The 11,424-nt window shown below is 48.3% G+C and overlaps 1 protein-coding gene across 1 annotated transcript in view; it reads right to left on the bottom strand.

Moving 5' to 3' along the window:
* Nucleotides 1-9,228, bottom strand: part of SCUBE1 (signal peptide, CUB domain and EGF like domain containing 1) — a 188,451-nt gene extending 179,223 nt beyond the window's left edge. The window contains exon 1 of the mRNA XM_007941796.1: nucleotides 9,132-9,228. Within this exon, the coding sequence (XP_007939987.1) occupies nucleotides 9,132-9,228 (97 nt within the window). The remainder of the gene's footprint in view (nucleotides 1-9,131) is intronic.
* Nucleotides 9,229-11,424: the final 2,196 nt, after the last annotated feature.

An 11,424-nucleotide genomic window follows, 5' to 3' on the forward strand; every position in this document is an offset into this window, starting at 1 on the left:
GAAAGTGCCTTGTTGAGTAGCAACTGTAGTTGCTGAGTTTGATATGAAGAGGAAGAGGTGTGTGTGTGATTACGTAGCGTGTGTGTGTACGTAGTGTGTGTGTGATGTGTGTACCACAATGCCCAATATCCACACTCAAATGACCTCTTCTGGTCTGTGACTCATCTTTAGGTGGCTCAGACAGTTTGCACTCAACTCCTTACCTAAAGCTTGGTGGTTCAAACCCAGCCAGGCAGTCCACTGGTCACCTGCTTCCGTAAAGACGCCTACCAAGAAAACCCTGTAAACAGTTCGGCCTGTAACACAGCAGGTCACGGTGAGTCGGAATCCATGGACAGCATCAGGTTTGGTGCTTTTTGTTTTGGTCTGTGAGTCTGCTCAAGGGGCAGGAAGTGCCATCTGGGCTGGTCTGGGGCAACAAAGAGGAGGACCACGGGCCACGGGGTGGGCTGAGGGTCCCCCGCATCCTTGAGCAGCCCTACGGATCGATTGTACTTGTCCCCTGTGACCTAGGTGCTGAGGGGTCTCTTGAAGGCCTGGTGCTCACTGGCATGTGTGAGGACAGCTTTGGCAATACAGCTCCTTTTAGAAACCGCTGGTCTGGGGTCAGGAGCTTGGCAGCCGTGCAGAAGCACCTGGGGGTGGAGGGATGTGGACACCTCATTTGCGATTGTCATCAATAGATTAATCTCAGCAGCCGCTGAATGAGCAGGAAGATTGGCACAGATGGGGTCTGGCAGCGGACAGTTCCCTGGTGGGATTTTCAGCCAATCTGGGGCCATAGCTCACACAGGGAAAATCAGTGATGTCACTGGGAGGGTGACACCAAAATGACTGTCTATACAATTTCTGTGCAGGATTCCGACAGAAATTTACTATTTTTTATAAAAATGTCCCTGCAGTTCTAACAACAAAAACATCTTTCATAAGCCCAGCTTACAGGTGTCAACGTCCCTTCCAGGCTAGAACTCTGTGTTAATATCCTTTGTGGACCTTTTAATGTGTTCCGGTCAGAACTGTCATCATTACCCAATCACAGTGATGCTTCGAATCACATGGTTTCATCTGCACACGCTACAAGCACACACTGTTGCTTCCATGGCTGCCAATGTTTATACAGTCATGGATTTTGTCAAATTTTGTGGTGTTTTTGTTACAGAATTGTGGTAATTGGTATTTGCGAACTTACAGCAACAACTTTTTGCGAATGAAGTCGTAATTAAAGGAAACATCCAAAAAGGACTTCCCCTCAGTCACTGATAATGTTGTAATTCAATGTAGGAAGATTTTTGCAAAACAATTTTGTTGTTAATTTTCTGGTGGTGTAGTGCCTAAGGCACTTGACTACTAACCAGAAGACTGGCGGTTCAAACCCATCAGCCACTCCTTGGAAGGAAGATAGGGCAGTCTACTTCCATAGAGATATCGCCTTGGAAAACCAAGGAGGGGTTGCTATGTGTCAGATCTGACTGGATGGAAATGAGTTTCTATCATAGATTGAGTTGTGTCCCCCCAAAATATGTGTCAATGTGGTTAGGTCATTATCCTCAGTGGTTTGGCAGTTATGTAATGATCTACTCAGCCTGTGTTGTAAATCCTATAAATCGGGATTAGGGCGGGATAGATCTTGAGTTGCATCCTTTAAGGACTGCCTTACTGAAGCCACACCTTTGCTTGAGTCACAATGTTTATCTGACACGAGATAAAAGGACAGAGAAGAGAGCAAAGAGTAAAGGGTGTGGGTACCAGCAGGAGTGAAGGGACCCAGGGTCCCTGCGCTGAGAACCTCCTCGACCCAGGGGAAGACCGATACCAAGACACGTGGAGCCTGCAAGGAACGCTGGGCCCACAGATGTTGAAAGGAGACCAGGACCTTCCCCCAGAGTCAGGAGAGAAAAAGCGTTCCTCTAGAGCTGGTGCCCTGGGCTCAGACAGAAGTCAGTCTGACTTAAGTCTCCTTGAGTATGAGAGAAAGTGTCTGTCTGTGAAAGCCACCCATCTGGGGTACTTCTGTTGTAGCAGCACTATAGCTAATACGTAATCTGAGAAATAGCCTGCAAAAAACGGCAAGGAGGCCCCATGTTCTGACCTCCTCTAATCCCGCAAGAGGAAGGCAGAAGCACCATCAATAGCCCAAGGCCTATTCCTGCAAGGCCAGCCATGCTGCCTCCCTCCAGCCCTTTCTCCAACCGTTCCTCCCAAAGCACCCACCACCTTTCTCCTGGGTTCGATAATTTGCTGCAGTGGCCACACAGAACTCACAGATTACAGGGTTTATTAGGGAAGCACCAGGCTACAACTCAAGTTCAGGAAGAACGCTCAGTCTCTCTCCCAGCCCACCGTCCCTCGGCCAACAGTCTCTCACAGTCTCTTTCCCAGCAGCACTGGTCCCTCAGTGTCTCTCACTCAGCAATGCGTGTCTCTTGCGCCTCTTTCCCAGCAGCACGTGTCTCTTTCAGGGGCGCGTGTCTCTTTCGGCAGCAGGTCTTCCTCAACCAGCAGTCAGAGAGAGTTCTGCCTCTAGGAGGCCTCCTTTTGGGCCTGGAAGGGTGGTAAAACTAGCCAATCATAGCATCAGAACTCTAAGCACGTGAGAGAGAGTGGGAACCTCCCGGAACATTGTATTGTGCCACTCCCAACAGAAATAACCCAGGTGGACAACTTCAGCAATCAGGAGCTCCTCAGTTGCTCATAGCAAATCCCACCTTGGAGTTTACAAAGACTTATGGGTAGAAAAGCCACACTAAGTAATTTACTACACTGCACAGCACATTGAAGCAGGTTACAACTCTGTTTATCATATGTTATTCTGGGATTAAAATGGATGATACACATTACTTAGGATTCTGTATGGTCTGGTATGGCAGGGGGTTGACACCATGAGTTACTGCACTGGGTGACGCCAACCCTAGTCACATCCCTGGGGGAAATGGCCCCTGATGGTGCCCAAGAGCCAAGGGGTATCTCCCAGGTCAGAGCACCAGGTGGAACAGGAAATCAAGCAACGTTTCCTGCCCTCAGTCACCGCCCTGGCAGACCAGGCTTGCGGACTGTCTAGCATCAGGGGACAGGGTTGCTTTCTTTTCTTTATTTTTAGCTTTTCTTTTTTATCCACTGTATACAGGCAAATAGTGCTACCAGGTTTGTCAAACAAAACCAAATACCCCAGCAGTTTCCTGTCCCGCACCCCTACTACTTCCTATGTATCTTCCCCAGGGGCATCTCTGTTACCCACTTTGACCGATTTTTTTTGACTTTTACCCCCATGTACTCACATAACTGGGAGCTCTAGTAGCATAGTGGCTAAGGCACTTGACTGCTAACCAGAAGGCTGGCGGTTCAAACCCACCAGCCACTCCTCGGAAGGAAGATGGGGCAATCTACTTCCGTAGTGGTATTGCCTCGGAAACTAGATGGCACACAACAACAACAACAACTCACATAACTGCCTCTGCTACCACATCCTGACCGTCTAGTTGTCAACTGCTCTGCTTTCAACTGTATCCCCACCCCCCCAAAGAGAAGTCGAAGTGCTAACCTTTGCATCCATGAATGTGACCTTGTTTGGAGATAGGCACTTTGAAGACGTTAGAGGGTGTGAGGGAAGTACATGTTTCAAGATTGCATGCCTTGGGGAATCTTCACTTAGCCTCACATCTGATTGGTAGCTTGGCTGGGCTGCAAATAATAATAACCCAGGTTGAAAATACTTTTCCTTCAACTTTTCATGCACTCGGATCCGGTGCCTGCCAGCTGCCAGTGTTGGTGTGAAGTCGCAGCTGTTGTTGACCCTCCTGCGTGACTGTGTTCCTCTCCCCGGAAGCCTGTGGGAGCATCTCTGTCCCAGTGTCTCAAGCTTCAAGGTGATGTGCCCTGGAGTGGGTCTCTCTTCATACATCGCCAAGGCTACTGGGTGGGCCCTTGCAATCTACAAACTTACGTTCTGTTGTTTTGAAGGTCCCTCGAATTGTTGATGAATTCTTTCCTTCCATTCCACACTTGATCTCATCTGTCTTTTGGGAACTTCTTTAATTGGCCATCCTACCACAGACCTCTTGGATCGTTTCTTTTTTTGTTGTTGTCCTTCTATTTTCTTTTTTTTTTTTCAACTTTTTATTGTGATTTAGGTGAGTTCACAGAGCAGACTGTTTTTCCATCCAACAGTTCATACACATTTTTTTTTTGGTGGCACTGATTGCAGCCCCTACAATGTAACAACCCTCTTCCCCCTTCCTCCCCGTGTGTCTCATTCCCGTTTTTCCTCCTTCTATTTTCCATCTCTGTCCTTTTCCTCTAGATTCTAAGACTCTTCCTCAAATGTACATCTTCCAACAAGTCTGTTGAATTTGTAAAACCTCTGCTGTCTTTTAAATTCCCGGGAGATCATTTGGTCAGACTCCAAATGTTCCTTTTTTGTAATGGCTTTTTCTTGATGCGGGGGTACAAGGTCCTTGTTCTCTAACAGTGTTAATGACAGCTTGGTTTAATTTCTCTCTCTCCCTGCAGATGGTCTTCATCTCCTCTGAGTTACGTTTGCCTGATTGGTGTGCTGCTCCATCCATGTCTGGTCATCCTGGGTGATCTGCTCACAGGGTCTAAGAGCTGATTGGTCTGCTGAGTGTGTGGACGGGGCTTGGTCATATTAGCTTCCCTGGGAATCATTGGGCTGGGATGTTTAGTTTGGGAATTGCTACATTCCACATTTAAGGGTCTCTCACCCTGGCTGGTCAGGTGCCCCAGAGAACGCTCTTCCAATCTCTTGCCTGGAGGTTGAAGCCCTGCTGTCGGCATTCGAGGATACAAAACAACCCCCAAAACTCATTACAAGCTGATTCTAACTCATGGTGACCCCTGTGTGACAGAGTAGAGTGTAGGGTTTTCTTGGGTATAATCTTGACAGAAGCAGATTGTCAGGATTTATTTCTGCAGCACCGCTGGGTGGGTTCGAGCCCCCAACCTCTAGGTTAGTAGATGAGAGCGAACCATTTGTGTGCCCAGGGGCCTTCTAGGACACAACTGGGAGAAGTTGGGCTTCTCCACATCGACAACCATACAGCCAGATTGGCATTTCCAGTCCTCATCGGGGCTTCACGTGCGTTCTCCCCAGTCTCCTCCAGGGAGCCCCCATGGGGACGTGTCCCTTGGTGCCTGAAGTTGGACGGAAGACTCAGTTTTTAACTCTTCCTTGAACAAATGATCAATCACCTTTCCTCGTTTTAGCCAAGCCCAGTTCATTCCATTTCCAGAGGTGCCGGGAGCAGCCCATCCCTTGATGGAAGTCGGATTGGGCCCTAATCCCATTAGTTTAGGATTCAGTAGCTTCCTTTGCAGTCTATCCATCTGCTATGCAGCTTCTGACATTTGATCCTCTGTCTCCTGCCTCACCCTCTCCATTCTTCTGAGCGTATGGCTTTCTGAGCTGTCCCTTTATTGTCTTTTGATCAGGGTTTGGGGAGGGAACAGGGAGTCCCTGGGTGGCACTCGACTCCCAACCAACAGGTTGGTGGTTCAAGTTCACCTAAAGGTGTTTCAAAAGAAAGCCCTATGATCTGCTCCTGACAAGTCACAATCTTGAAAACTCTATGGAGCTGTTCTACTCAGCACATGTGGGGCTGTCATGCATTAGAATCGATTCGATGCCAACTGGGTTGATTTGAGGAGGGAGTATGAGAAGATACAGGTTGAGTCTGTCATCTTTACAGGAAGCCCTTGTTTATTTCTTTAAATGTCTGCCTGACTCACTAGCCTGTGACCTTCTTCAAGACAATGAGTGGGTCCAATTCATTTCCAAGGAGTGAGCGCAGGACTCGGCCTTCGTAAATACTAGTTTGATCTTTTAGAGAGAAAAGCAAGGTTGATCTTACCACAAGGAGCCATAAGATGGTCAAGGAAACATCATTTCTCAATCCAGGAGATCCGAGTTCAAATCTCAGTTCTGCAACTGACTTGTTGGAATTGGGCAAAGTCATTTTATTTCTCTGTGTCTCAGTTTCTTTATCTGCCAATGGGTATTAGATTGCTTCACAAAGTTAACCTAAAACAGAAGCAAGAAGATGTGTGGGGAAGCACTCGGTGGACGTTAAACCACATCAGAGGTGTCTGTAGTCGATGGCACTAAGTTGCTGCCGTCTGGTTGGTAGTGACACAGCAACCCTACGGACAGCAGAACGAAGTACTGCTCAGTCCTGCTGCCGTCCTCACGAGCGTTGCCAGGTGTTAGCCCATCGTTGCAGCCACTGTGAACCCATCACGTTGAGGGTCTTCCTCTTTTCCACTGACCCTCTACTCTATCAAGCATCACGTCCTTCTCCAGGGGCTTACTGAGACTCGTTGTTTTCGTTAGGTGGTGTTGAGTTGTTACAACGTAGAGTGACCCCATGTTCCGCAGAACAAAACATGCTTCAGCCCTGTGCCGTCCTCCTAGTGTCGTGCTTGAGCCCATCGTCACAGCCACCGTGTCAATCCATCTCACTGACCCTCTACTTCACCAAGCATGATATCCTTATCTAGGGACTGGTCCCTTCTAACAACGTTATTAAAGTACGAGAGATGAAGTCTGGCCATTCTCTCTTCCCAGCAGCATTTCTGCTGTCCTTCCTCCAAGACAGCTTTGTTTGTTCTTCTAGCAGTCCACGGTGCATTCAATGTTCTTTGTCAACACCACAATCCAAATGCATCAATTCTACTTCTGTCTTTCTTTTTCATTGTCCAGTTCTCACACATATATTAGGCCACTGAAGATATGGCTTGTGTCAGGTACACCTTAGTCTTCAAAGTGACATTTTCACTCTTAAAGCTTTACAGAGGTCTTCTAAAGCAGATTGGCCTAAATGCAATGTGTCATTTGATTTATTGACTGCTACTTCCTTGGGTGTTGACTGTCGATCCAAGTGTTACTAAGAGTGTTGTTGTTGTTAGGTGCCGTCGAGTCGTCTCTGACTCATAGCAACCCAGTGCACAGCAGAACGAAACACCACCCGGTCCCACGCCAGCTCCATGATCCTTGCTATACTTAAGCCCATCGCTGCAGCTACGGTGTCAATCCATCTTGTTGAAGGCCTGCCCCTCTTTCGTCGATCCTCCACCTTACCAAGCATGACATCCTTCTCCAGGAAATGGTCCCTTCTGACAATGACCAAAGTAGGTGAAACAAAGTCTGGCCATTCTCGATTCCAAGGAGCATTCTGGCTGCACTTCCTCCAGGACAGATTTGTTAGTTCTTTTAGCAGTCCAAGGTACTTTCAGCACTCTTCACTAACACCACAGCTCAAAAGCATAAACTCTTCTTTGGTCTTCCTTATTAATTGTCCAGTTCTCACATGTATATGAGGCAATTGAAAATACCATGGCCTGTGTCAGGTACACCTTAGTCCTCAAGGAGACATCTTTGCTCTTCCACACTTGAAAGAGATCCTTTGCAGCCGACTTGCCCAGTGCTATATGTCATCTGATGTCCTGAGTGGTGCTTCCATAGGTGTTGATTGTAGAACCAAGCAATGTGAAGTCTTTGACAACTTCAATCTTCTCTCCCTTTATCATGACGCTGCTTATTCGTGCAGTTGTGAAGAGTTTTGTTTTCCTTACTAAGGGTAAGACTGTAATACTCAATGGTAGAGGGAATACAGAGTTGGAGGTCAGGAGAGCTGGGCTAGAATCTGCTTCCGCCACAGATCTGTCCTCCTCACAGATCTTCCTCCTGCACCTTCTCCTCTTCCTTCGTCATGACCTTCATCATCGTCACAATCAATGATGACTACAACCACCTCCAGCACCTTGGAAACATCAACCACACACATGCGGCAACCGTCATGCAGTGAGCATTCAGGATGCACTGTTGTTAAGTGCCATGCAGTCAGCTCCGACTTAGAGAGACCCTGGGAGACCCTATGAGAACAAAACACTGTCTGGTCCAGCACCATCCTCACAGTCCAGGCTACGCTCGAGCCCATCGTCACAGCCGCTGGGTCAATCCATCTCCTTGAGGGTCTTCCCCTTTTTCACTGACCCTCTACTTTACCAAAGGAGCCCTGGTAGCATAGTGCCTAAGGCACTTGACTGCTAACCAGAAGGCTGGTGGTTCAAACCCACCAGCCACTCCTCGGAAGGAAGATTGGGCCATCTACATCTGTAGTGATACTGCCTCGGCAACCCAAGGAGGGGTCGCTGAGTCGAGTCTGACTCAACGGCACATAACAACAACAACAACCACTTTACCAAATATGATGTCTTTCTCCAGGGACTGGTCCCTCCTGACAACATGACCAAAGTAGGTGAGGCCAAGTCTGCTCATCCTCACTTCTAAGGAGCATTCTGGCTGCACTTCTCCCAGGACAGATTTGTTCGTCCTTCTGACAGTCCATGGTATTCAAATATTCTTTGACAACACCACAGTTCAAGGCATCAACTCTTGTCCTGTCTTCCCCATTCATTGTCCAGCTTTCACATGCATATGAGGTGAAAGTACCATGGCTTGGGTCAGGTGTACCTTAGTCTTTAAAGTGGTATCTTGCTTCTTAACACTTTCCTATGTATACACTAAACCAAACCAAACTCACTGCTGTCGAGTGGGACTCGACTCATAGTGACCCCTCCTTGGGCTTCCGAGGTGGTATCACTATGGAAGTAGATTGACCAGTCTTCCTTCTGAGGAGTGGCTGGTGGGTTTGAACCACCAGCCTTCTGGTTAGCAGTCAAGTGCCTTAGGCATTGTGCCACCAGAGCTCCCTGTATGCACTCAAACTCACAGCTGTCTAGTTGGATCCGATTCATAGTGACCCCTCCTTGGGTTTCCAAGGCAGTACCACTAAAGAAGTAGATTGCCCTACCTTCCTTCCTTCAAACCCAGAGGCTTGTGGGTTTGAACTGCCAGTTATCTGGTTACCAGTCAGATGCCTTAGGCACTATGCTACCAGAGCCCCTAGGAAGTTGGTAAACACTATAATTATATATAATGACATATATGATTTTATTTGATTGTTACTACAACATTATGAGGTAGGTTTATTATCATCATCCTTGTTTTATAGTTCAGAAAACAGAAGTGCAGGTTAAGTGACTTGCCCAAGGTCACACAGCCGAGGAGAGGTGGGGAAGGCCTCAAGCGCAGGTCTGCCGGCAAGCTTGACTCTCACCTCTGAGAGTCACCGCCCCCGGGGGCCTCCGGGGCGGCTTGGCTCCGCTGTCTTGTGATTCTGGCTGCGTCTCCAGAAGAGGTGTGTGGGGCCACATGTTCAGGGGCTGAGAAGCCTTCTCACACTGTAACTCCCAAGTATTTCCTTTCTGACCCTCGTTTTCACTCGTTTTACATTGTGAGTCTCTTAAGGTGTTATTTTTGTAAAGTTAAAACACATTTTCACAGCGTTGGCCAGATCAGACGTAGACTTTTAGACACTGTTTGTCTTGGCCCGGCTTCCAAATGTCTCCCAGTCACTGTTGCTTTTTATTTCTTTTTGCCAAGACCCAGATCAGAAATAACTCAGCTGTGAAGGGAAAAAAAGAACCACACACGCACGCACACACACACGCACACACACATGAAAGCTGGCCGGCAGGCCTTAAAGAAGATGAATTACTGGTGGGTTGTTCTTCTCCCCTGAGTCAGAAGTGTGAAGGTAGGTGGGAGAAGAAGCCGGGTCTTGAAGGACCCGTGTATATTTAAGCATCGGGATCAGTTCCATTTTAAGGAAGATGAGTGTTGAGAGATCCATGCACCGTCGGACAGACCAGCTTGTTCTCTGCCAGGCTCCCGATGCCTGTGGGCTGGACCTTCTGGTCAGGCCTGCTAAAACCCACAGGCCCTGAGTCTGCTTGGTGTGACTCTAACTGGCAAGTAGCGTTTTCATTTGGTGGCATTGAAATGTTTCCTACTGGTCCGTCTTGAGGCTTTCTGTGACCACATCCTGGTTGAAATGTGTTTCTCGGCATGGAGGTGAAGCCGTGGTTAACAGCTGTTGACATGCACGTATCCTACACAGATGCCTTTCTGCCCCTCCACGTCGAGAGAGAGAAACCACAGACCTAGGGCACGGGATGGATGTGAAGGTCACGGGCTGTGCGGACAAAGCCTCACGTAAAAAAGCAGGTTCTACATCAGAATGAGGTCTCATTCGTTTATTCCACTCTCTCCACCCATTTCCCAACCTTCCTCGTTTCATGACCATGTCAGGATTGACAACACTGGGTTTCTTCTCTCCTTGTCTTGGAGAAGCCCATGGTCTGGAGGGGGACGTGGGGAGAGAAACAAAAACAAAGAAAAAACGCGCATGCAACTATGTCTGCTGTGGTGTGTAAAAAGGGAAGAACAGGCCAAAGGCCAAAGCAGGCTCCAGAAAGTTCTCAGAACTTCTACTTCTGCAAACTTCCAGATTAGATGACTCCCCTGATTCAAATAACGGAAATACTGGATAACAAACAAACTCACTGCCGTCAAGTTGATCCCGACTCATAGCAACCCCTCCTTGGGTTTCCGAGGCAGTATCACTATGGAAGTAGATTGCCCAGTCTTCCTTCCGAGGAGTGGCTGGTGGGTTTGAACCACCAGCCTTCTGGTTAGCAATCAAGTGCCTTAGGCACAATGCCACCAGAACTCCTAGAAGCTGGCAAGTCCCAAGTTCTTGGATCAAATGTGAAGCTGGAGACTTTTCCCGACTCATGGAGCTGCAGGGGCTGATGAGCTTAGGGTTGGCAGGCAGTAGACCGGCTGTTGACATCGATGAATGATGAATCCAAGACCTCCAGGCCGAATGGTGGATTGTTCGCTCACGGACAGTTGTAGGCAGCACCGCAGGATCCGGACCCAGACCCAGATCTGCGGGAGAGCATCTCATGTTCCCAGGGTGTCTGTAAACATATTGGAAGCACACCCCCAGGGAAATTCCCTTTCAACGGATTGGCTGCTCAAAACATGTGCACCTGATCCCATCATGGGAATAGCTCACATCACAACTGCTTCAAGCACCCAGAATCGTGGGCTAGCCAAGTTGACACACAGCTCCAACTATCACAATGAGATTGTCAAAATTCATCCAAACATGTAAACTATCAGTTACATATGTTAAAGCAGTGAACTCTTTAGTTAAAAAATGATTGTCAGACTAGAGTTTTAAAAATCGGGATTATGGACTAATTAAGAGACAGGCCTTGATGATAAGGACCCAGAAGTAAAGGAGAGAATATGCCAGGTATGTACCAACTGGACGACAGCTGCTGGGGCTGCATCAACACAGGTCAGGCTAGGGCGGACAGACACGGGAGACAGCTACCAACACAGGATGGGCTGGGGCGGACGGACACAGGAGCCAGCTACCAACACAGGACGGGCTGGGGCGGACAGACACGGGAGACAGCTACCAACACGGGACGGGCTGGGGTGGACGGACACGGGAGACAGCTACCAACACAGGTCAGGCTAGGGTGGACGGACAC

Source organism: Orycteropus afer, unplaced genomic scaffold (genome assembly GCF_000298275.1).
Source record: "Orycteropus afer afer isolate SDZICR_OR568_19922 unplaced genomic scaffold, OryAfe1.0 scaffold00083, whole genome shotgun sequence".
NCBI classification, from domain to species: domain Eukaryota; kingdom Metazoa; phylum Chordata; class Mammalia; order Tubulidentata; family Orycteropodidae; genus Orycteropus; species Orycteropus afer.